The sequence below is a fragment of the Oryx dammah genome, unplaced genomic scaffold (assembly GCF_014754425.2).
Source record: "Oryx dammah isolate SB20612 unplaced genomic scaffold, SCBI_Odam_1.1 HiC_scaffold_18, whole genome shotgun sequence".
NCBI classification, from domain to species: Eukaryota; Metazoa; Chordata; class Mammalia; order Artiodactyla; family Bovidae; genus Oryx; species Oryx dammah.
The window spans coordinates 37,708,945-37,736,448 of NW_024070202.1; the positions used below are offsets into that span (position 1 = coordinate 37,708,945).

A 27,504-nucleotide genomic window follows, 5' to 3' on the forward strand; every position below is an offset into this window, starting at 1 on the left:
TGGTGCCAGTGTTTGAATCTAGCTTTGTCTAAAGTCAAATCATTCACTCACTAGTATGGCTATTAGTGGTAAAATATTAGCTATTTACTGAAAGCCTTACTGTGCTCTTCTTACCCTGAATTATAATTATTTACCAATAGAAATAATGTCTGTATTTTTTACCAATAAATAATGTAATTTATTATGTCACAAACATGAAAAGAAAATAGTTGAGTACTGAAGGTATATGCAGACTTAATATTTACTAGACCTGTGAGGTTCTTCAGAGCAAAGTCTGGACTTTTGTTGTTTATTTTTTAGTCTGTTAAATGGACAGCCTGGTAGAATTGTAGGAAGCGCTCACTGAATTAATGAATGGATGGATTCTTTTTGATAGGGAGAGAGAGTGTAGATATCACAGCTCTCCCAACACAGGGCCTCATAGATTGATCATTGTGATCTGGGAAACATAAGAACCTCTGAGCTAATAATGTGAGAAATTGCATTTATTTTGCCATTGAAAAATTATATTTGACAATTCTTCGTTACACTCAAAGCTTGACTGCTATACTGAACTGGATGTTTTTTCTAATGGGTAATGGAAATCATTAAGTAAAAAGCCCTCTCAGTTTGCTCTTAACAATATTGACGTAAAATTACCTCTAAGTCTTTGACATGAAGTGATCTCAATATAAATAAGTTTAGGGCAAACACATGTGTGCACAGATACACATGTTCATACATGCACACACGCCTAATGTAATTAGCCTCTTTCTCCTGTATATTTATATTATATATAGCATAACAATATAAATATAATATAAAATAAATAGTATGTATTGAAATATGAATATGTAAATAAAATATTAACATAAGTTATATACATTTATGTAGTATATTATGGGCTTCCCAGATGGTGCTAGTGGTAAAGAACCCACCTGCCAATGCAAGAGACAAAACAGAGGCAGATTTGATCCCTGGGTTGGGAAGATCCCCTGGAGGAGTATGGCAACCCACTCCAGTATTCTTGCCTGGGGAATCCTATGGACAGAGGAGTCTGGTGAGCAACATTCCATAGGGTCTCAAAGAAGTTGGACATGATTGAAGTGACCCAGCGTGCATATAATATATTATATAGTTAATATATTCATTATATATGTATAATATATAATTATGTATCTATGACTTATAGAATTTCATCATATGATTGCAAAAATGAAAAAAAATTTCTAGATAGTGGAAAGGTGTAAGCTGGCATTCTATTTCCTGGATAATACTTCAGTGCCTTTGATTTTCTTGTTCTTGTACAGGTGAAGACAGATGATAGAGTGGTTAAGATGGACCTCGGTTTACTCTTCCTAAGAGTACGCAGAATGGATGCTGGGACCTATTTTTGCCAGACCGTAGAGCATAGTTTTGTTCACACCATCCGTAAAATCACCCTGGAGGTAGTGGAAGAGGAGAGAGTGGAGGAGATGTTTAACAAAGACTTTGAAGATGATAGCCTTCATAAGATGCCTTGTCCTGCTCAGAGCATCATCCCACGTGGGACAAAACCATGGTACAAGGAATTCTTGCAGCTGATTGGTTATAGCAACTTCCAGAGAGTAGAAGAATACTGTGAGAAGGTATGGTGCACAGATAAAAAGAGAAAAAAGCTTAAAATGTCCCCGTCCAAGTGGAAGTATGCCAACCCACAGGAAAAGAAGCTCCGTCCCAAAACTGAACACTATCGCCTGCCAAGGCATGCGCTGGACTCCTGATGGGGTGAAACCTTCTACTGGCTTCTGAAAAATTTATATTTAGAAACTAAAAAAAAGAGAGAGAGAAACCATATACTTTCTTTGCATTACTTAAAAAGAGTTTTCTGTAATATAGAAAGGACTATAGAGGTGATATCATAAATTGTTCTATATACTCATTTGACTGGTTAACCTCATATAAAATTAACTAATTTTTTTTGAAAACCGTGGATTGCTCAATGATTTCACATTCTGTTTATCAAAAGATGACCATAATTGTAGCTTTGAGTAGTTGGCTGCTCTTCCATGGCAGTTATTATTTTACTCTTAAAATTAATGCAATATTGCTGAAAATTAGATATTTTCATAATCATGGCAAAAATAAATGTTTTAATCTTTATGAATTTTGCCTTTCCGCCACAATGTAAAATATATAGATTATCACATACTTTAACATTCTCATGTGAACAATCTGTACTCTTTTAAGAATTAATGTAGTAGTGTTGTCTAAGCCATGAGTTTTATGAAGCAGGTCTGTTGTAATTATTGTAAACTATGAAAGAAAAATTGTGGTCACTTTGAGGCTTATGTCCTTCCTAAAATGTTCAGTAAGAAACCACATTCACAATAGTTCTGTTTCAGAATGAAAGCACATTCTTTGAATTTCACTTCAGGGTAGAAAGAAGAAAGTTAAGGTAACATCTCAAAGACAGCAAAGAATGTCCACAGATGGAGTGACCGAAAACGTTTTTGCTGCCCTCTTGTGGTAGAAGAGGTATATTCTCTTTTTAATTCTATGGATTGTCCAGTAAAGATTTAGAACGTTTTTCAATAAACACATCTAGGTCATTTTCAGAAAAAAAAAACAAAAACTAACAAGTAAAAATGTGATTCTTATAAGATAATGTTTATGAACAATTCATTACCTCACAAACCAAAAATGAAGGTACTAAAGCCCTATGAAAACTTAAATTGTAAAGATTATTTTAAAAAATAATCTTCCAAGAAATCTAAAAGCTATTCCAGAAACATGTTTTATTTTTAAAAAGTAAAATATTCTGCACTCAGATATCAATATTTCCTTTTAATTTTATATTAAATAGGAAAGTTGTTTCATGAGGTTCAATTAACTACCAAGATGTTTAGAGCATCTTTACTTGTTTCTTATAAATATTATCAGAGGTTTTTATATTTTAAAATGATTGTTTCCTAAAGTTTTTTATCTTATTTTATTTAGCTGTTAATTTTCTAAAGTATGAAATTCCAAGAGTTTTCATTTAACTAAAACTAAATGCAAGTGAATTACACATAAATAATTATGAATATTTATTTAAATTTAAGTTTGAATGACATTATTGTCAGTTTTCAAAATTAGCTTATAGGCTATAGTTGATAATGTGAAGGTTTGCAATTTCATTCAAGAATTAATAAATTTAAGAAAGTTTGAAAAGTTCATAAATAAGTTGCCAAGCTCCAAAAGTCCTAAAGGAAACAAATATATTAGAAATTAACATTCTCTGAAATGCACAGTTGTTATTTATCTAAAAATCCACTGGAGGTCATTACTGTCCATTTCTGTGTTAACGGAAAGCTGTATGTGTTTCAATGAAGGCTTACCCAGTGCGGAACAAGAGAACCATAACCCGAGATCAGAGGGTCCTTAGCAAATTTTGTGTCTAAAGTACTCAAAGTGAACAGATAAGGCAAAGCACCATTGAAAATATTGTTCAATTAACACAAGAGAAGGGAAAGTAGGATTTTCTCCTGTATTCACATTTTTTTTTTAAGTAAGGCAGGTAGAGCATAAGTGGCTATCAGTTTCATCTCAATAACACACCCAAAAGCAGTTAATGAGAGCAATGATATTAATTGTAAACTAAAATATTTTGTAGCTGGAGAAATAAAACTGAGGAAAATAAATTTTCTGTTATGTAAATCTTAAAAATTAAATGATTCTACAAACTATTTCAACTAAAATGAGATGATTATTTTAATAAGACCAAAAAAAAAAAAAAAAACCCTTTTTAAATGCTAACTCATAGAAGCCTGATAAGAAAATTTTGAGGACACAAGTTCACAATTTAGGGAGAGGACTGAATTTCATATAGACTTATTTTTCCATCTTCTTACTTTCTGTCTCTCTCCCACCCTTTTTTCCCTCCTGTATTCTCCCCCATACATGAGTGCAGGTACACTGTCACACACACACACACACACACACACACACACACACACACACACTTTTAAGATACTGCCTTTTCAAAAGACAAACCAACAAGCTATGCTGTCCTGTCCTTCCTGAGAATCTGAAACATACCACAAAACATATTCAGCCTTTTGTTCTGTTTGACAGTAGAAATCAAATGAAGAATCTCCTTTGAGAAATGTGCAAACTTGGAAAATCACAAGTGAATTGGTCCTCTTTATGCCCCTTTTCTTGACCTCAGGAAGGACACATACTTAGTCACCTACCTTGGCTCCAGCACATTCTCCCCAGACATCATGCCCTCTGGGAACACACAGGTGAGAATCCTAAGGGCCATCTCCACGTAAGTCAGTCTCCTGCCTCTTCAGATGTCCTCCGCGATATTCTCTGGGAAGAGAGAGGACCTGTGTATAGAACGGGCTTTGGCATAAGATCATGTGCACCTCAGTTTTCAGTCCTGTGTCACCTGTTAAGCTAAAGATGGAGATTTGTTAGCTAGAAGGACTATAACTTGAATGGAATTTACTTTATGATTTGTGAGGTCTTACACATCTAGCCTTTTATATTGTTAGTTTTCTTTTGTGTTTATTACTGAATATTTCAGTGCAAATTTATCAACTTGGAGAAACAGAGATTAAAAATATAAGCAAACACTGATACGAGCTCTAAAAAAAAAGGGAACAGAAAGTCTTTGCCTGCTAAGTAAGTGGCAATTCTATATACATATATATGTGTATATATATATGAGTCTTTTTTCCTTCCTAAAGTTAGTTAAATACTTAGGAGATTTTTATCGAGTGTTTAATATTTACTATAGGGTATAGGGTTTTGTAAATCCTCATAGTGACTATGAACATTTGTAAAATTTGTAAAATACAGTAAATCATTTTGAGTGCTTGTGTTAAGCTTGAATCAAACACAGCAGCTGTTGTCCTTAAAATGCATTGTCTTCAGCTTGACAGATACATTAAAATATTAAAAATATTACCTAGCCTTGCATAGGTATTTGAGATCCCAGGAAAAAGTGCCACAGTCATAATGACAGTAAGGAGTTGATGTTCTTTTTCTTACCGCAGAGAATCATGTTGAATTACTTCTTCAAAGACAGTGCTCATTTTTCAGGCCAACAACTGTTGCATTTGAATCAGATATAAATAATTGATTTCCAATGAACACTTTTGATTGTAGTATGTTATTTAAGCTGGTACATTTATATTTCTTGGGAAGATAGCATTATCTTTTGGCTTTCATTATCACTGAGTGTGTTCTGTTTGTGTTTAAATGGCTTAGTTATAAGCTGGAGGACTGTACTGGGGTATTTTTGTCTATATGACTTCCTTTCATTTGCTTGCCTGCATCCATAACAGCATGTGCCATATTGTTTCTTCTCACTGATGATAAGCTATGAGACTTATTACCACATGGTGGCAAGCTGCAAAGACCATTGACAATGGGTCTCTTTGACTGTCACGTGGATCTGCCAATGTGCACTGCATAATTTGTATCATTATGTATAATTTCTATTTAGTTCAACTTAGAGGATAAAGAAATAAATATTTGTGAAACCCTTAACTGTTGTCTGAGGAGTGTTTTCTAAGTTTTTTTCTGTTGAACCCAAGTTTCATAATAATGTCAAGCCTGAATGTAAACATACAATACTGGACAAGCATTCATTTTGAAAAATTTAGAATAGAATTTAGTTCACTTTCATTTCAAATGTGTAAGTCAACTTTCTAAGAAGGAGAGTGTTCATCTCATTGCCTTGCAGCAGTTGGATTTGTGCATTCCACGTCGTGTTTCTAGGACCAGTAGCCAGAAATTCCTTTCAAAGCTGCACCATCCAGGTAAGAGATTTGGAAAATGAATGCTTTTATGATAACTGGTTGGATGTTTATGATTTTTGCAAGCCTCAACTTGTATCTAAATTGCTGTCTTCCCTAGCTCTGGGAGTTGGTGATGGACAGGGAAGCCTGGTGTGCTGCAGTCCATGGGGTCACAAAGAGTTGTATGTGACTGAGTGACTGAACTGAACTGCTAATTTTAATAAGAACTTGGGCTTCCCTTGTAGCTGTCAGTAAAGAATCTGCCTGCAGTACAGGAGACCCAGGTTTGATCCCTGGGTTGGGAAGATCCCCTGGAGAAGGAAATGGCAACCCATTCCAGTATCCTTGCCTGGAAAATCTCATGGACACAGGAGCCTGGTGGGCTTCAGTCCATGCGGTCGCAAAGAGTCGGGCACGACTGAGCGACTAACACTTACTTACTTATTTACTTACTTACTTTTACTTACTTGGGGAGGTCATTTAATGAGATTTAATGTTAAATGACTCTTCCTTTTGGGCCTTTTGTTCTCAAGGCCAAATTTATTGTATCAGTAAGTAATTATTTCCACTGTATTAGAGGAAGAATTTGGCAGCAATCTAGAACACTGTTTCTGGCAGCTTTGTGGTAAGAGCACTCTCTTTCCATTAATGGTAACTGTTTATACATGTTTCACACTTGCATGTATGTATAATACAGGACCTACTTTTAATGAAGTATTTGATGAACCCATTGAAAAGGATTTTTAGATACATATTCAGTTGTTAGTTGAGGGAAAGCAGGGAAACAGTTGTGAGGATTAGAAATCTCATACTTGTTATTCAAAGGGAACAAAAGTATGCACCCATCTTTTTATTCAAAACCTGTCTGCCAGGCAGTGGATAGTTGCTTAATAGTGCCATTACCTTATGTAAACAAATAAAATTGAATTGCATGTGTTCTGAGAGTATGTTTTCATGGGAAATAGTCCAAGTTTTCATTTTACTCTGTGCACTAAGACCCTCAACAAGAGTGGAGCTTTAACATTTTTTTTTCGAGTGTTTGGAATGTTGTGAAAAGTACTTCTAAATATGAATCTTGGGACTTCTGGTCAGGATGACATTAAAAAGGCGACACTTTGATTCAGAGGAGCTACAATGATGTAGCAATGGTAGCTGGTACATAAAGAGAAAGAAAATAGTAATTTAACAAAAAAAGAAAGAGATAGAAACATGCAAAAAGAGCCTGTGAACCAATATTCCAAGACATTTCAAAATATCTGAAGCTAAGTGAAAAGCAACTGAACTGTTGGCTTAGAGCAATCTGGTTAGGGCATTCTTTGTGCCATAAAATAGGTTTTGGGGAAAGGAGAAGACAAAATTAGAAGTTCAATATTCAAGTGAAAAAGCAAAAAAGCTAGTGACAAACAAGATGATCCCTTAGAGAGTATTTGATGAATTTAACCTATTTTGAAAGAATGGTTAGTTTCTTAATTTTACATGTTTTTTTAAAAGCAGCTTAAAATAATTCAAATTTATTATGTGATTTCCATAAATCAGAAGTCCAGGCACAAAGTATTTCAGCTGGATTCTCTGCTTAGGATCTAAAAAGTTAAAAACCAGTGTATCAGCTGCCTGGGCTCTGGGGAAGAATCCACTTTCAAGTTCATTCAGGCAAATAGGAGAATTCTGTTCCTTGTGGTTCCAGGACTGCCTTGCCCTGCCTTGCCCCATGTTAATAGCAGTGGGCTACTGAGTCCTTGTCAGAATCAGACCCTCTCTGTCTTTCTCTTATGCTGCCTTTTTCTGCCTCCAGTTAGAGGAATATCTGTTTTAAGGGTTTGCATGATTAGATTGGGCCTATCCAGCTAAATTTTGTAATTTTAGTTACACTGCTAATGTTCTTTTTGCCATGTAACAACATATTTTCAGATTCTGAGGATTAGGGTGTGGGTTTATTTCAAGGACCATGTAAGCCCTCTTGCTTCCACAGATTCATATTCTTCTCAAATGCAATATACATTTACCCCATCTCAAGGTCTTCTAATGCCTTGTCCTGTTATAGCTTCAGCTCAGAAGTCCTCAGTCTTCTCACCTGCTTCTAAATCAGGTATTAGTAAGGCTCTTAGTGTATCATCATTTACCCTTTGGGACACAATTCCTATCCATCTGTGGTCCTGTGAAACTAAAGGAACAAATTTTATGCTTCCAGCATATAATGATGGGTCAGGCATAGGGTAACACTCTACAGATATTCTGGATTAAACAAGGAGAAAATGGCAGACAAAAATGGAGTCACCAGTCCAAAGCAGTTTGTATGTTCAGCTGGGAAACCTCCATTAGGTTTCAAGGCCTGGGAATATTCTTCTGTGGCTCTTGGCTTTGCCCTCTGAATCTCCATCTTACCATGTATGTTCTCTATCCCATTCTCTGGACTCTTTTTTTTTTTTAATACCAAAATCAAAGACATAGCTTTTCCAAGAAAACACTAATATGAAGTACACAGATAATAACCTCAACCTTGAATTTTAGAAAAAATTGTTTTTTTTTTCTATTAGTACCAAGATGATGTCTAATTGATAGATGACATTGAATGAGTGCAGTTCACTTGCTCAGTCATGTCCAACTCTTTGTGACCCCATGAATCGCAGCATGCCAGGCCTCCCTGTTCATCACCATCTTCCGGAGTTCACTCAGACTCATGTCCATCAAGTCAGTGATGCCATCCAGCCATCTCATCTTCTGTTGTCCCCTTCTCCTGGCTGTATATAATATTCTACCAGTGTAGTGAGAATGATAAACTGACAATTATATTTCCTAAAAGGCTTATGGAAAAGTCAAGTAAAGATAGAATTTTAGGGAAAATAATAATAACAAAGATTTTATATTCATAAATTGTTATGTTAAGTAATAAATATTTTCCAAGCATAATCTCATTTAACAGTGAAAAATAAAACCTCTTTGAACCAGGTATCTTTAATTACAGATGAGGAAGCAGAAGTAATCTGTAGATCTTACAAACAAGAAAATAAATTAAACAATATTCACATGAAAACCAAAGATGTGGAACTCTGGGGCCACCGCATGATGTGTGAGGGCTGCTTTCTATAGTGATTATATAACTCTTCCCCTTTTTATTACCTTTTAGTTCAAGCCTCCATTTTTTTTTTTCTCCTGAATTTTTATCATCGTCCTACCTTCTGTTGCCACCTTCTCATGCATTCTTTACCCAGCAGCCAAAGTCATCTTTCTAAAACATGAATTGGATCCTGTCCCACTTCTACTTCAGTGACTTCTGTGTTGCTGATATAAAGCTCCAATCCCTTCACTTGACTTTGCATGCTTTTTGAATTAACTTTGTCCAGTCTTCATGCCCTCCTATTCTCTTTATCTACTTGCTGTTTTTATTTCTATTTACCCTAGTTCACCTATTACCTGGGGTCTTACTTCTTCTAAAATTTCCTGGAATGCTTTCTGCACACTCACTTTCCTAATCCCCCACAGGCAACATAACTTAGGCAATACAACTATGTAACCGCATAGTTCTCTGTAGTCCGTCTTCTGTAGAAAACTCAGACTCTTTAGTATAAGGCCAAACTCCTTTCTCTTTAAACTTTTTATTTTCTGACCTTTATTGATATATAGTTTTGTAAAATAAGCTGTACATATTTAAAATGTATAGTTTGGTGACCTTCTATACAAGTATATATCTGTGAAACCACCACCATCAAAATAATGAATATATCCATTCCACCCCAATGTTTCCTGATGCTCCTTTTTAATTTAATTCTCTCCCTTTCTTGACCCCTGCCAAGGCAACTACTCACTCATCTGTTTCTAATGTGGTAGAAGAATTTGCATTTTCTAGAACTGTATATAAATGGAAACATATAGTATGTCCTCTATTTATCTTCCTTCTTTTACTTAGCATATTTTTAGATTCTTCCAGTTTGGTAAGTGTATCAGTAACTTGTTTTTCTTTATTACTGAGTAATATTCCACCATAATGTTTATACAAAAATTTGATGGATATTTTGGTTGTTTCAGTTTTTGTCTCTTACAAATAAAAGTCTTTTGAACATTCATGTACAACTCTTTGTATGGACATAAGCTTTTATTTCTCTTGGTACCTAGGTGTGGAAATTCTATATAAGGTAGTTGGTATATGTTTAGCTTTTAAAGAAATCACCAAATTACTTTCCAAAATAATTTTACAATTTTATATTCAGAATATAAGAAGTATCTGAGAGTTACAATTATTTTGGAAAGCAACACTTGAAATCATCAGTCTTCTGAATTGTAGTCACTCTATCAGGTATGCAACTGTATCTCACTGTGGTTTTCATTGTGTTTCCTCAGTGACTAATGATGTTGAAGCACCTTTTAATGTGCTTATATTTTATTCCTATATCTTTGAGGACATGACTATTCAAATAATTTGCCCATTTTTATTGAGTTATTTGACTTCTCACTTTTAAGTTGTAAGAGTTCTTTATATTTTTTAGATATAAGATCTTTGTCAGGTATAAATTTTGTATATATTTTTCTCAGTTTGGGGACATTTTCATTCATTGTCTTATGAGCAGCAGATGGTTTTTATTAAGTTCAGTTTATTGACATTACAAGTTTTTTGCATTAAACTTAGGAAATTTTTGCCAAGCACAAGGTCGCTAAGATTTTTTTCAACTATTTTCATTCAGAAATTTTATAGCTTCAGCAATGTAGTTGATTTACAATATTGTGTTAGTTTCAGGTGTACAGAGTAGTAATTAAATATTTTTGCAAATTACATTCTATTATAGGTTGCTACAAGATAGTGGGCATAATTCCCTGTGGTTTACAGTAAAACTTTATTGCATTAGTATTTAGTTTTGGGGGATTTTTTAAAAAGTATTTATTTATTCGGCCATGTTAGGTCTCAGTTGCAGCTCGTGGGATCTTCCTTACAGCACATGGGCTCTTTGTTGCCACACACGAGACCTTCCTTCCATCACAGATCTTCTTTGCATCATGTGAGGTATTCCTTGCGTCATGCATGGTCTTCCTTGCGTCACACGGGATCTTCCTCACATCAAGCAGGATCTCACTTGCATTATGCAAGATCTTCCTTGTGTCTTGCTGACTCTTTCCTTACGGCACATGGGGGCTTAGTAGTTGTGTCAATTGGGCTGAGTTGCCCCACTTCATGTAGGATCTTAGCTCCCTGACTAGGGATGAAACACACATCCCATGAACTGGAAAGCAAATTCTTAACCACTAGACCACCAGGGAAGTCCCTCTATTTTGTATACAGTAGTTTGTACCTGTTAAACACATACCTCTAATTTGTTCCTCCCAGCTCTTCCTCTCCCTTTGGTAACTGCAAGCTTATTTTCCATGTCTGTGAGACTGTTTCTGCTTTGCATATACATTTATTTAGAATCCACATATGTAATATCACAGTATTGTCGTTCTCTGTCTGACTTATTTCACTAAGCATAATGTTCTGTAGGCCCATCCACATTGCTGCAAATAGTAGTATTTCGTTTATTTATGACTGAGTAACATTCTGTTGTAAAAGTGCCAAATCTTAATCCAGTCGTCTGTTGATGGGTCCTTGGGTTGCTTACATGTCTTGGCTATTATAAATAGTACTGCTATGAACATTGGGGTACATGTATCTTTTCAAATTAGTGTTTTCATTTTTTCCATATATATGCCCAGGAATGGAATTGCTGGATAATATGGTAACTCTATATCTAGTTTTTAAAGGTACCTCCATACTGTTTCCCATAGTGACCGCACCAGTTCACATTCCCAACAGCATATGCAGTTTCCCTTTTCTCCACAACTTCTCTGACATTTGTTATTTGCAGGCTTTTTGTTGTAAACCATTCTGACTTGTGTGAGGTGATGCTTCACTGTGGTTTTGATTTGCATTTCTCTAATAAATTAGTGATGTTGAGCATCTTTCATGGTCTTTGCACCTTTTGATAAAGTCAGTCAGCTATAAAATCTTTAGTTTGACTGAATCAGGTTAACCTACCAGACTTAATGGTATATTCCTGTCCCCAAATGTATAACATTCCATATATACAAAAGTCCTTTAAGTCTTAAAAATGCTGTCAATTAAAGAATGATTTATCAAGCCACCTTCATTACAAATGCCAATAACTCTTGTAGAACTGAGTAGACTAAGTAGAATTAACATCAGTGATATCAGGTAGATCAGTCAGCCATCTAGAGTCATCGGAAATACTAAAATGACATTTTTGATGGAGTGGGGGTGGTAGCAGGAAGTGAAGGGAGAAAAGGAACAAGCTATTTGGCTTTTTAGAATGGAATGCTCTAAGGAAAGGTTCAGGCCTTGATTGAAAAATTAGAGTAACAAAGGAGAAATGTGCACCCTAAGGAGTGAGAAAGATGAAAATAGGAGATAAGATGACTTTTTATATAATTCTCCCTATATTTGTTTTCTTTCTTATTCAGGGAAAGGTATAAACATTAACGCTTTCTACAATCCCCTTCAAGTTTATTGTCCATGGTTGTGCACAGTTCCTGAGCTTTCAAAAACCAGTGGTTCTTCCTCCTCTTTTCTGCTTTATGTGGCCTTAAATCTCAGAAAGCAGAGTTCAGGCTAGTTAGTAACTCAAGTGAAGTCTTTCAGGGACACATTGATTTAAAAGATTCTTGTGACTTTCAAAATAATTCAATAATTGTTTTCAACAGTATTTCCTTAGGGATGGTACATTTTTTGAGTAACCAAACTAGTATGCCAAAAAATGCAACTTATACCTTTGGGCAGAGCTTTCTATGTTACATCATGATAAAAAGTCATTTAATTCCTCAAAGATGTAATTATATGCAAAATAATCTTAATACTAGTATATCCTATTGAAAAATCACTTTCTAAAATTTTCAATGTATATTTGGTTGTCATGTTTGTTATTAATCAGATTATTATAATATGTAGAATAATATGTCAAATATAAACTAGTTCCTAAAATTTGTCCATAGATGAGCATTTACTGTAACACTTTTACTCTATCAGGAGTGATATTGCAGATATATTCTTGGTAACAAACTGAAAATTAACTTGGAATTTATTTTTAAATGTGAGAATGTCTCATTTCTGCAACTAATTAATTCTGTTTAGTGAGTACACACATTAAAACACTGTGAATTTATTTATTCCGGTTTGTCACATCTATATGTAGACTAGCAGTCAGAGCATTTCTAAACAGGAGATCTTAAAACTGTATTTATTTTATGATACAGAAAAAAAAAAAAACTACGGAATGTTTTCAGAGGATTCGTAAATGAAAGACTGAGGCACTTTCCTGAGGAGATCACTATTTTATGTGCTACGTTGATCTGTCCATCGCCTACTTTGTTTGAGGCATGTGGTTGATATTGTATTTGGTACAGTGCAAAGCTGACTCTGCATTATGTTAAAAGTTATCTTTGCACCAAGGGACTGCCCCCAGTTCAGATGTTATTATCAATCTCCTTCCCTTGTCATTCTCTTTCCAGTCCTATATAGATAGGTTTATTGATACATTTTATACTTGAAGGAACATTTCCAAACAGCCTCACTAAATCTTTTACTGAAGTGAAGTGAAGTGAAAGTCACTCGGTCATGTCCAACTCTTTGCTACCCCATGGACTGTAGCCTGCCAGGCTCCTCTGCCCATGACATTCTCCAGGCCAGAATACTGGAATGGGTAGCCATTCACTCCCTTCTCCAGGGGATCTTCCCAACCCAGGGATCAAACCGAGGTCTCCTGCATTGCAGGCAGATTCTTTGCCAGGGGTTCTGAGCCACCAGGGAAGCCTGAGAATACTGGAGTGTGTAGCCTATTCCTTCTCCAGGGGATGTTCCCAACCCAGGAGTTGAACTGAGGTCACCTGCATTGTAGGTGGATTCTTTACCAGCTGAGCTACCAGGGAAGCTTATTACCCTCCTAAAAATCCCTCCAAGGACTCTATTCTTTGTACTGAATGAAGCCACAACTCCTTAGCCTGTCTTGTGAGTTTTATGCTATATAACAATTGAGAAAACTTACCAAATAGATGGAGCAAATATTTTTACCTTGCTACACTCAACTCTTGGTACTTTATAAAATAGATCTGTACTCCAGTTACAACTTGGATATGCAGAAAACACTGGTTTCTTTATTGTCTTTATTAAACCCACATGTTTTTCACAAGCTCTGAGAATCCAGGTATCAGAAAAAAAAAATAAAGACAACTTGAGCACTTTTTATTACCCTTTGGTCTGATGAAATGACAGACCTATAGAGAGGCCACAGTCCTTCTTGGACACTAATTCTCAGTCTCTCAGGGGGCTATCTCCCACTCAAGGTCTCTCAGGCAGAAGTGGTGCAAGGCTATATGGGATGGAAGACATGTGATCTTGTGTCACTGTGAATGTACATGTCTTCATATCCAAGCCGTGCCTAAGAATGTCCTTGGGCTCCTAGAGTCTTCAGTAGAATTATGATGCTATTAAAATAACTCATTTTTTTTCAAAACCTTGATAAGTCAACCTTCCCTCCCAAACCCCTGGAGCTGAGTTACGCTGGAATCTGGTCTGCCCCTCAAAAAATGCTTAGCCCACATCGTCCACCTCTAGTACCACTTTACCTTTTCTAGGAGGTTAGCTGGATGCCACTCTTGACTCTCTTTCACTTCTTTCCTCTTTTGGTAGTTTTATTCAACTCCACGTGTTCCGTGGAGACTCCTGTGTAGTTTGTGAGCTGATGTCTAGGCTTTGTTTACCTAATCTCTCACTGCATCACGAGGTTTCTTGGTGAGACTTAGCCCCAGGTTAGTATAGGACCATTTATATTGCAGCATCCCCTAACTCTGCCAGGTGGGATGTGGGTTATTTTACCCACAGTGACCTCTTCTTGTTATCCACTTTTGTATGCTCTGGCATTTTAAAGGAACTGAAAGGGAAAAGGTGTCAAGGCCTGACATTGTTCCTCACTTACAAGTTTTTGAGGTACTCTTTTATTGTTTCATAGATACTATCACAAGACACGAGATCCCTAGATAAGGGACAAAGGACTGACTACTCATAACACAGAGTAGCATGAGTATGGTGTCAGCACTGTTTTGTCTTGTCCCCCACGTTCCATGGAGGTGACACAGTGGCCTTCAGGTAAATACTGAATCCACTCTGGGTTTGATTCACTGCTGAAGTGACTGATCTGGGAAATTTTGTTGCTTTTTATATTAAGTTTTGTCTTTGTTCTGCAGCGATGCATTGCATCCTCCCTATGGCTGCTTGCTGCCAATCCAACCCTGAGAAATGATCTAGGTAAGAAAAGTCAAGGCTTTGAATTCTTGCCACACTCAGCAGGAACATGCAGAAGGTCTTATGTCCCTTGGCAGAGTGCCTTTCCCAACAAGTTCATACACGTTATTCACATCTAGCCTTTCCAACCTCTCACTTCCGTCCACACTCCTCTAGACCAGGATGGATGAGTTTTCTTTTTTGCCCTGCATAACATCCTCCTCCTTTCTCATCAGAGCCTGATGCTAGGCCATTGCAGTGCATGGAAGTAGCTCTCCTACACTATGGAAGAAGTGTAGGAGGTCCTACAGACGCCCCTTCCCATCTCACTTCAGTAGGAGCTGAGTCAGTTAAGGTCCTCTGGGAAACAGACACCAGGATGGAATTAGAATTGCAAGGGAAACTTTGAAGGCAATGCTTTTGAAAAATAAAAGTGAGAGAAAGGAGGAGCCAGGTAAATAAGAGTATGACATAGGTCTGCCACTTATGGGAAGAGATGGGGGAAGGAAGGAATATTTGGAAGGAAGAATCTCTGAATGTGATATACCTATGAGGAAGTTGTAGGCGACCCAATGGGGAATTCTCTTTCAGGAAGGAATAACCAGTTCTGAGTTTCCCTGCTACACTCAATTATCAAATTGCCCTGGGACCAGACGTTAGCTAGGGGCCGTCAACTGACTGTACCCTTTGCATCTGGTTCTCACTCAGAGGATTCTGAGCAGTGTACTTTCTTGGCTGCCACAGGAACCAAAGGAATTACCCATCTTATTCCTTTATAATGTTTGTTGTTTTAAAGCCTGTCATCAAGCTAAAGAGCACAAGTTACCCTCCTTGTCTGCCTTGGAGCCATAATTGGCTTGTACAGGGAGATGTAAGATTGAAATAGCGGAAACTAAAACATATATTTTAATTTTTAAAAAATTCCAATTACAGCTATTCTTTTATGTCATAAGATGTTGAAACTTGCCTTTTTCAAAGCTGTTTTCAAGACATGTATTCTCCATAAAACTCTCTCAGAATTAGTCTAAATAGTAAGTGTACATTAACATTTAGGGTATGAATAATCAAAATAAATGCTTAAAGACATGCCTAAAGCCCACTCATTTTTATTTCATGTTGAGGACTTCCCTACCTTCATGAAGGAAGCTCTCATGAAGTCAACGTCCTGCAGGTTCAGATCTGCCTCAGTTTATGAACAGATTCTCACAGAAGTAGGAATTTTGTTAGCACTCTCTGTCCCAGTTTCTTAAAATCAGGTCAATTCGCCCATACGGGATCTGTGGCCAAGATGCAGCCTATACACCATGTTGTATGTGTGTGTTTGTGTAATATATATGTGTCTGTGTGTGTGTGGGTGATGTATATATATGTATATATATATTCATTTAATTCATATGTAGAGTCCATAAAAATTATAAAATTCATATTCCATAGCTCTTACATACATATACATTTTATTCTTAGCAAACCAGTGGGAATACGGCACCAAAAACTCATGTGTGTTTTTCTTAAATGAACCAAAGCAAAATTGCTTTCTAAGCATATGTATAAACATATATATGCATGTAATATACAAAGTCAAAATTTTAATATGATTCAAAACTTCCTGTATACACACATTGCTGGGAGGTTTTATCATAAATAAATGTTGACTTTTGCCAGATGCTTTTTCTGCATCTATTGAGCTGATCATGACTTTTATTCTTCATTTTGTTAGTGTGGTGTATTGCATTGGCTGGTTGGCGAATGTTAGACCTTCCTTGTATTCCCAAAATAAATTCCATTTGATCATGATGTATGATCCTTTTAAAATGATGATTGAATTCAGTTTTCTCATATTTTGTTGGAAGATTCTTGAATCTATGTTTATCAGAAATTTTTTGGCCTGTGATTTTCTTTTCCTATGATGTTCTTATCTAATTTTGTTATCACAGTAATACAGGCCTCATAAATTGAATTTGAAAGAGTTCCTACTAATTTTTGAAATAATTTGAGAAGGATTGCTATTAATTCTGTTTGGTAGAATTCAGTATTGAAGTCTTCTGGTCTTGAATTTTGTTGGAGTTGTTTTTATTTAAGTATCATTGATTTACAGTATTGTGTTGTTTCAGGTATACAGCAGAGTGATTTGGATACATTTATATCTTCTTCCTTTTGATTCTCTTCCATTATAGGTTGTTTCAAGATATTGAATATGTCAGTAGTTCCCTGTGCTATACAGTAAATCCTTGTTGTTTATGTGTTGTAGATATGGTAGTGTGTATCTCTTAATCTCATATTCCTAAAATATCCCTGCTTCTTTCCCTCTTGTTTTCTATGTCTGTGAGTCTGTTTCTGTTTTGTTAATATGTTCATTTTACTTTATTTTGAATTCCAAATGTAAATGTTATCATATAATTTTTATCTTTCTCTGTCTGACTTCACTTATCTCTAGGTCCATCCGTGTTACTCTAAATGGCATTATTTCATTCTCTTATATGACTGAGTAATATTCCATCTCACACGCTAGTAAAGTAATACTCAAAATTCTCCAAGCCAGACTTCAGCAATATGTGAACCGTGAACTTCCAGATGTTCAAGCTGGTTTTAGAAAAGCCACAGGAACCAGAGATCAAATTGCCAACATCTACTGGATCATGGAAAAAGCAAAAGAGTTCCAGAAAAATATATATTTCTGCTTTCTTGACTATGCCAAAGCCTTTGACTGTGTGGATCACAACAAACTGTGTAAAATTCTTCAAGAGATGGGAATACCAGACCACCTAACCTGCCTCTTGAGAAATCTGTATGCAGGTCAGGAAGCAACAGTTAGAACTGGACATGGAACAACAGACTGGTTCCAAATAGGAAAAGGAGTACGTCAAGGCTGTATATTGTCACCCTGCTTATTTAACTTCTATGCAGAGTACATCATGAGAAATGCTGGACTGGAAGAAACACAAGCTGGGATCAAGATTGCCGGGAGAAATATCAATCACCTCAGATATGCAGATGACACCACCCTTATGGCAGAAAGTGAAGAGGAACTAAAAAGCCTGTTGATGAAAGTGAAAGTGGAGAGTGAAAAAGTTGGCTTAAAGCTCAACATTCAGAAAACGAAGATCATGGCATCTGGTCCCATCACTTCATGGGAAATAGATGGGGAAACAGTGGAAACAGTGTCAGACGTTATTTTGGGGGGCTCCAGAATCACTGCAGATGGTGACTGCAGCCATGAAATTAAAAGATGCTTACTCCTTGGAAGAAAAGTTATGACCAACCTAGATAGTATATTCAAAAGCAGAGACATTACTTTGCCGACTAAGGTCCGTCTAGTCAAGGCTATGGTTTTTCCTGTGGTCATGTATGGGTGGGAGAGTTGGACTGTGAAGAAGGCTGAGCGCCAAAGAATTGATGCATTTGAACTGTGGTGTTGGAGGAGACTCTTGAGGGTCCCTTGGACTGCAAGGAGATCCAACCAGTCCATTCTGAAGGAGATCAACCCTGGGATTTCTTTGGAAGGAATGATGCTAAAGCTGAAGCTCCAGTACTTTGGACACCTCATGCGAAGAGTTGACTCATTGGAAAAGACTCTGATGCTGGGAGGAATTGGGGGCAGGAGGAGAAGGGGACGACAGAGGATGAGATGGCTGGATGGCATCACGGACTTGATGGATGTGAGTCTGAGTGAACTCTGGGAGATGGTGATGGACAGGGAGGCCTGGCGTGCTGCGATTCATGGGGTCGCAAAGAGTCGGACATGACTGAGCGACTGAACTGAACTGAATATTCCATCAGTGGCTTTCCTGGTGGCTCAGTGGTACAGAATCCATCTGCACTGCAGGAGATGCAAGAGACATGGGTTTTCATCCCTGGTTTGGAAAGATCCCTTGGAGTAGGAATGGCCAACCCACTCTAGTAGTCTTGCCTGTAAGATTTCATAGACAAAGGACCCTTGCAGGCTACAGTCCATTGAACTGCAGAGTCAGACATGACTGAGCATACACACACACACTCACATATATCACATCTTATTTATCAATCCACCTTTTTTTTTTTTGTCTTTAGATCCTTTGTTTTATTTTTTTTATTATTTTACTTTACAATACTGTATTGGTTTTGCCATACATCAACATGAATCCGCCATGGGTGTATACATGTTCCCCATCCTGAACCCCCCTCCCAACTCCCTCCCCATACCGTCTCTCTGGGTCATCCCAGTGCACCAGCCCCAAGCATCCTGTATCCTGCATTGAACCTAGACTGGCAATTCATTTCTTATATGATATTATACATGTTTCAATGCCATTCTCCCAAATCATCCCATCCTCGCCCTCTCCCACAGAGTCCAAAAGACTGTTCTTTATATCTGTGTCTCTTTTGCTGTCTCACATACAGGTTTATCATTATCATCTTTCTAAATTCCATATATATGTGTTAGTATACTGTATTGGTGTTTTTCTTTCTGGCCCACTTCACTCTGTATAATAGGCTCCAGTTTCATCCACCTCATTAGAACTGATTCAAATGTATTCTTTTTAATGGCTGAGTAATACTGCATTGTGTATATGTACCACAGGTTTCTTATCCATTCATCTGCTGATGGACATCTAGGTTGCTTCCATGTCCTGGCTATTATAAACAGTGCTGCGATGAACAATGGGGTTCAACCCACTTTTTGATTACTGATTGAGATTCCTACTAGTAATCAGCCTGTTCATATTTTCTATTTCATCATGATTCAGTCTTTGTAAGTTATATGTTTCTAGAAATTTATCCATTTTTTCTAAGTTGTCCAATTTGTTGGTGTATATTCATTCATAATAGTGTCTTAATGATCTTTTGTATCAGTTGTAATATCATGGGCTTAATTTCTGATTTTGTTTATTTGAATCATCTCTTTTTCTTGGTGAGTCTAGATTAAGACTTGTCAATTTTCTGTAATTTTTTCACAGAACTAGCTCTTACTTTATTGATCTTTTCTATAGTGTTTTTACTTTCTGTTTCATTTATTTCTGCTCCAATTGTTATTCCCTTCCTTCTACTTTGTGCATTGTCCTTTTCTAGTTCCTTGAGATGTAAAGTTTGTTGGAGACCTGTTTCTTGAGGTAGAGATTTATTGCCATGAAATTTTGTTGTAAAAATGGTCTTGTTGTATCCCACAAATTTTGGTGTATTTCCATTTTTGTTTGTCTCAAAGTATTTTTGATTTCTCTTTGGCTTCTTCTTTGACACATTGGTTGTTCAGTAACATTTTGGTTCATCTCCTTACATTTGTGAATTTTCCAGTTTTCTTCATATAATTAATTTCTAGTTTCATGCCATCGTGATCAGAAAAGACACTTGCTATAATTTCAGTTCTCTTAAATTTATTGACTTGTTTTGTGGCCTAAAATAATTTATCCTGGAAAATATTCCATGTGCAACTGAGAATTTGTGTTCTGTGGCTTTGGGGCAGAAGAGTGTATACATGTTATGTACATTTGTCTAACATGGCATTTAAGGTCAATGATTTTACTTACTGATTTTCTGTCTGGATAATATATCCATTGTATAAGTGGGATAATAAAATCCACGACTATTATTACATTGCCATCTATTTTCCCCTTTAGGTCTGTTAATATTTAGTTTATATATTTAGGTGCTCCTATGTTGGATACCTAAACATTTACAAATGTTATATCCTCTTGTTGAAATGACTCCTTTATATCTATGTAACATGCATATTTATCTTTTATTATGGTCTTGTTTTAAAGCCAATTTTGTCTGATATAATTCTAGCTACTCCAGCTTTCTTTTGGTTTCCATTTGAATGGAAACTTTCAGTCTGTGTCTCCTTATTTCTAAAGTGAGTCTCCTGTAGGCAGCACAGACGAGGGTCTTGTTTTTTTTAATCTCTTTAGCCATTCTATGTGTTTTGATTATAGAATTTAGTTTGTTGAGATTTAAAGTAATCATTGATAGCTATGTACTTATTACCAGTTTGTTAATTGTTTACTGGCTATTTTTGTAGTTCCTCTCTTTTGCTCTCTTCCTTCGTGGTTTATTGAGTTTCTTTATTTTTAATAATTTTATTAATTTATTTTTAATTTTGGCTGTGCCATGTCTTCATTGCTGTTAGGCTTTTCTCTAGTCGCAGAGTACAGAGGCTACTCTTTTTGCAGTGCATGAGCTCTTGCAGTGGCTTCTCTTATTGCAGAGCACAGGCTCTAGGGTGTGCGGGCCTTAGGAGTTGTGGCACATGGGCTCAGTAGTTGTGGTTCCCCGGCTCTACAGCACATGCTTAATAGATATGGTGCATGGGCTTGGTTGTTCTGCAGCATATGGGTTCTAACTGGACCAGAGATCAAACCCATGTCTCCTTCATTGGCAGGCAGATTCTTTACCACTGTGCCATCAGGGAAACCCTGCTGGCTTTCTTTAGTAATACACTTCTTTCTTGTCATCTTTTGTGTATTTACCATAGGTTTTTGGTTTGTAGTTACCATGAGGCTTACATATAGTACCTTATATCTATAATAGTCTATTTTAAGTTAATAGCAAATTTAATTTGGTCCCATTTTATATCTTAACATCTTTGATGTTTCGTTTTACATGTGTCTCCCTTAACTATTTATTGTAATCATAGTTTTACCACTTTGCCTTTTAATCCTTATATTAGCTTTATGCATACTTAGTCTCCTACTTTTACTATAGATTTACCTCTCCAGTGAGGTGTATTCTTTCATATGTTTCCTAGTTAGCAATTAGTGCCCTTCCTTTTCATTAAAGAAGTCCTTTTCCATTTCTTGTAAGGCAGATTCAGTGGTGATCAGCTCCTTTAAATTTGCTTTTCTGGAAAACTGTCTCTTCAATTCTGAATGATAAGTTTGCCAGGTGGAGTATGATTGGATAGATTTTTTTTTTTTTAGCATTCTGAATATTTTGTATCATTCTTTTCTGACCTACAAAGTCTGCTGAAAAATCTAATAATCTTATGGGGTTTTCCTTGTACATAACACATTGTTTCTCTCTCTCCCTCCCTTTCTCTCGCTCCCCAACCCCTGACTCTCTCTGTCTGACGGTTTTCCCCTCTGAATCTTTTTTTTTACTTTCAGTCATACCAAAAATTCTTTTACTTATGGTAAAGTGCTAGTTTTCTGTATAGCCAGTGTAGAAAAATCATTCAGAACACTATGGCATAAATTTATATTTGAAAATACTAAATGTAAGAAAGTTAAAAAGGAATGCTCTATCTCAGGGACAAAAGGGTGACGATTTGTAGCCTTTAGCAAATAGAGTCAGCCTGAATCAACTACTCTTAAGAATAATCAGACAAAAATGTTTCTCAAAAATGGTTGTCCTCTGAAAAGGGAAAAGTGATTCCTTTTGTGAGTTAGTAGTCATTGAAATGGAGAGAAAGATCTAGGGAATAAGGTCATAGGCAGGAGAAGGTTAGAGGACCAGCTCTGGAGTCCAAGGACATAAAAGGGACTCAGAAAATTCTGAGTTCTTCTGATCCCTTACACCTTGAAGTTTATGTCTTTCTCCAGCTCCCTGTGTGTCCATATCCCTGGACTGCTGCTCTACTTCCTATAGCCTAATTTCTGCTCATTTATCATGCCTCATGCTTCAGCTAGTTACTGGAACTTTCTAACCTGGTGTAGGCATCTGAGGTCCATTTTATCCCAGTGTTAGACCCTTTACCCTTTGGCCCTTATAATCTATCAGGGTTCACCCTTTAAGAAAAAATCTTATTATGCTACTGAACACACTGCTATACTTTTGGGGAGGCTTTTTTCACTTTCTAAAAACTTTTTGTTTTGTATTGGGGTATAGCCAATTAGCAATGTTGTGATAATTTCAGGTGAAGGGACTCAGCCATACATATACATGATCCATTCTCCCCAAAACTCTGCTCATAACATTGAGCAGGGTTCCCTGTGCTATACAGTAGGTCTTTGTTGGTTATGCATTTTAAAAATAGCAACATTGAAACATGTATATTATCATAGGTGAAATGAGTCGCCAGTCCAGGTTCGATGTGCAATACAGGGTGCTCGGGACTGGTGCACTGGGATGACCCAGAGGGATGGGATGGGGAGGGAGGTGAGAGGGGGGTTCAGGATGGGGAACACGTGTACACCCATGGCAGATTCATGTCAATGTATGGCAAAACCAATACAATATTGTAAAGTAATTAGCCTCCAATTAAAATAAATAAAGTTATATTAAAAAAAATAATAGCAACACTGCCTTACTTTTTAATTGGACAACAGCCACAGTGTTGAACTCTCTTATAGTTGAATCCTACTAGTACAGATGATCTGGAGCTTTATGTAACCAGTTGCATTATCTGCCTGCCCTCATGGTGGCAAAGTCTTTGCTCTAGTAAGCTGGTCTCCTTTTGGCTTGCTACTATTTCATCCTGGTTCCATTATGCCTACCACATAGGTTATTTCACATCTATGTAAACCTTCCCAAGACTTAAAAATAGATGGAATTTTGAGAGAGAAATGATACAGGAAAAAGATAGCAAAATGCAAAGGACAAAATTAATTCAAGAAACTGCAAATAACTCATTGTAACCATTGTAGCTAGCATGGTTTATGGGGAGTTTATTTAGCAAAGCAGGTATGGAGGCAATAGACACTAAAGTGTTGCCTTTGACTAGGGAAAGTTGCCAGTGCTAGAGACTGCTGATGATCCACACGTACCATTCTCTTTCTTCCTCTTTATAATACAATCCTTTCTGTCATCACTGGACACATAGCCACCAACCTAAACTCTCTTGCAGCTAGGTGGAAACATGTGACTACACTCAGACCAAATGAATTGTATCTGCAATTAGTAGGGAAAATCCCTTACAAATGAAGTGTTTGTCCTTTTTCTCTTCTTTTTGTGCTGGCAAAAAATAATGAACTTTGGATCTGCTACCTTAGAATTCATGTCTAGAAGAACAGGGGCACCCCATCAGTCCTGGATCTTTGAGTTTTTATGTAAGTAAGAATAAACTTTTATGTAGGTTTCTGCTTTGATGTTTTATTTTTATACCTACCCATGTCCTCATTAACAAAAAGCTTTTGAAGACTTTGGAGTGAATTGTGAATAAAAACAAAAAACAATATTTCTATGCCAAAAATAATAACATCAGTCAAATGAAGGTTATTATGAAACACAGTCTAGCCCTAACTTACACTGATGCCAGGATGACTCTCCCAGTTTTAGTGGCAGTGCTCTTTACTGGCCAATGTCATAGGAACATAAATCAGAGATATTTCTTCCTCTTTTTCACTGAAATTGATTGATAGTATCTTAATTGGCTTCGGAATGGTAACGTTGCCTTTCAGTATCAGTGTTCAGTGATAGGGCAAGTAGACAGCCATGTTTTTGAAATTATATTTAGCCTGAAACCAAGTAACTCTTTTATATTTCCACCACAGCAATTTAGCTCTTCTTCTAAGCATTTTAATTCAAACATTGCTAATGTTTGTATGATCTCCAGAAGAGGGAGAAGTGTCTTCTAATATTTTAATCTTTTGTCCAGGTGAACTGTTTCTTCCAGAGTTGTGAGCAAGTGTCAGAACATTATACAAAGGAATTCAATTTTCCTAGGAGCTTTGGTAACTGAGATCTTGTTCCCAGCAAAGGAGGTTGCATGAATAGTGCTGTCAGAATGCTTACACTAAAAACGCACAAAGCCCCATCCAAGCATTATCTCCTCTTATGTTTCCAGCATTCCTAAGAGGAAAGACTCTTTACTACCATTTTACAGGTGCGGACTCTGGTATAGCAAGCTTCAGGGATTTGCCGAGGGTCATGGAAAGTGGTAAAGCTGGTATTCACACCCAGTAAATCTGACTTCATAGCACTGGTTTAATCTGCTCCTTAATCTGCTCCACTGTGCTCCCTTATGGCTCATATGAGGAGCTGTGTACAACTACCCTTTACCTCTCAGTGTTGCATGTAATCAGTCTTAAAGCCATTGGATGTTAATCCACCATCTGTGAACAGTTGACTTGGTATGGCCCAGCAATAGTGCAATTTTAGTCAGAGTGCTACTATTCCTGACCCTGGAAAGGCAATGGTGAGAAAATACATGCCAGGATAATCAAAGTTTGATAGATGTGTCTGAAGTTAAATCTATGGGCAGCTTCTAAAAATCCCTGAGCCTAACCTATCATTTCATTAGTTTTAAACCAGGGTGGTGTTTCTTAATAAAAATCATGCCAAATCTAGTTTTACGGTCATTTGTCTTTCCTTTGAAAATTTACTCTTCTAAAGTTTTCAAATAGGAAGTTTCATACATCAATTCTAAATATTATACCACTTTTTTTCCCATTTAGAGATCATAAATTTGAAATAGAAAACCTGGAATGACCTGAGCACAGGAACAAAAGCAGCCCGCATTTCAATGTGATTTAATCAGTGGGTCTGGCTGTGAATTTTTCTAGTGAGTAGGCTCTGTAATGAGCTGCTTATTTTCCCAGTTATCATAATAGAAAGGGCATGAACCAGAAACTGGTTCCAGAGGAGTACCTCGTGACTGTCAGATTAGAGGAGGAGTTGCTTTGCAGAACTTGCCTCTGACTCAGCTCTGTGAAATTCACCAACATCCTTCTCCCAGATAAAGACTTAAGTGACAACATGAGAAATCTGTTAAAGTCTCTTAGTAGAGAAGGAGGATTCTGAGAGCAGAACTTTCTCCTTTACTGAAGGGATGCTGACTGCTGATCTAGATAATGGGCTGAAGTGCTCTGTTTTTTTTTTATGAAACTGAGATTAACACGATATATGGTCCTGTACACCTATGGGATAAAAAGCTTCTCTGGCTTCACATGTAGCTCCTAGCATATGTGATCTTTCTCCTCTGAGCTTTAGGAACTGGTTGTGCTTTCTTGATGAGACTAAACATATTATACAATGCTGCTGCTGCTGCTGCTGCTGCTAAGTTGCTTCAGTCATGTCCGACTCTGTGCAGCCCCATAGACAGCAGGCCACCAGGCTCCGCCATCCTTGGGATTCTCCAGCCAAGAACACTGGAGTGGGTTGCCATTTCCTTCTCCAATGCATGAAAGGGAAAAGTGAAAGGGAATAACATGCCTCAAAATAGGGCTCCTCAGGTGGCACAATGGTTAAAAGAATGCAGGAGACACAAGGGTTCCATCCTGAGGGGTCAGGAAGATCTGGAGAAGAAATGGCAACCCACTTTAATATTCTTGCCTGGAAAATCATATGGACAGAAGAGGCTGGTGGGCTACAAGTCCAAGGGGTTGCACAGAGTCAGGCACCTCAAAATAATGTTCATGTTCTATATTGAATTCACTTTCTCAGAGTTTTCTGTGTCATACTTGTATTTCCCTGAGATTAGTGTTCTGCACAGAGATGTAAATATACTTATTGAATAATGAGGGGGAATGATTCCTTTCTTTCTTTTATTCTAAAGAATTTTCCCTTTAGTTGTCCAGTGTTATTTTTTTTTTTTTGCTTCCTAGTCACAGACTGCTTAATGAAATTAATGAAATTGTATTTAATAGTTTATGACCTATAAAAGCAACACTAGGTTTATTGTTCAACTTAAATTTTGCACAATTCAAAAGTCTTCAATGATTAAATGAAAGTTATATTAATAAACTTAGTGTCATGTGAACTATATATTACATTTAAAATCCCATATTTGAGTTTCTGTGATTTGAGCTTCAGAACATAGGGCCCTAGATGTAATTTCTCAGTATTTTGGAGTCTGAACACATAAACTCTCTTTTTCTGTAAGAAATCTTTCTTTTTTCTTATTTATGTCCCACAGTTTATATTCCAGCCAGTTCCACTGGTTGCCACCTATACTTATTTATGTGTTATTCTGTGAAATTTATAAAACATATCTAGCTTGATTTCAAGTTATGATGGTAAGTAAGACTTATTTTACTTTTGGTTAATAGATTACATAAATATTAAAATCATAACTCTGCTGCATTATAAAATATAAAATATTTACCCACGCACTTAATAAGCATGGCCTAAATGTCCAACATGGTGGAGGTGTGGGGGCAGAGAGAAGAAAACACTGTGAGGCTACAGACAGAATGAGATGCTCTGTATCCTGTCAAGGAATTTATAAAAAGATGAACAACATTCACTGTTCATATACCTTTGTCCCTTATTTTCTGTTTTTATAATATTTATTTATTTGGCTGCGTGGGTTCTTAGTTGCCGCATGCGGGAATTTTCCTTGCAGTGGGGGCCCCACCACTCCAGTACTCTTGCCTGGAAAATCCCATGGACGGAGGAGCCTGGTGGGCTGCAGTCCATGGGGTCGCTGGCAGTCGGACACGACTGAGCGACTTCACTTTCACTTTTCACTTTCATGCATTGGAGAAGGAAATGGCACCCCACTCCAGTTTTCTTGCCTGGTGAATCCAAGGGACGGGGGAGCCTGGTGGGCTCCCGTCTATGGGGTCGCACAGAGTCGGACACGACTGAAGTGACTTAGCAAGCAAGCAGCGGGCTCTTTCCGACACTCAGGCTTCTCTCTAGTTGGGA

At 37.0% G+C, this 27,504-nt stretch overlaps 1 protein-coding gene across 1 annotated transcript in view; it reads left to right on the forward strand.

Moving 5' to 3' along the window:
* The window catches only part of SEMA3E (semaphorin 3E), a 277,468-nt gene extending 271,973 nt beyond the window's left edge, over positions 1–5,495 (forward strand). The window contains exon 17 of the mRNA XM_040260711.1: positions 1,290–5,495. Within this exon, the coding sequence (XP_040116645.1) occupies positions 1,290–1,742 (453 nt within the window). The 3' untranslated portion in view covers positions 1,743–5,495. The remainder of the gene's footprint in view (positions 1–1,289) is intronic.
* Positions 5,496–27,504: the final 22,009 nt, after the last annotated feature.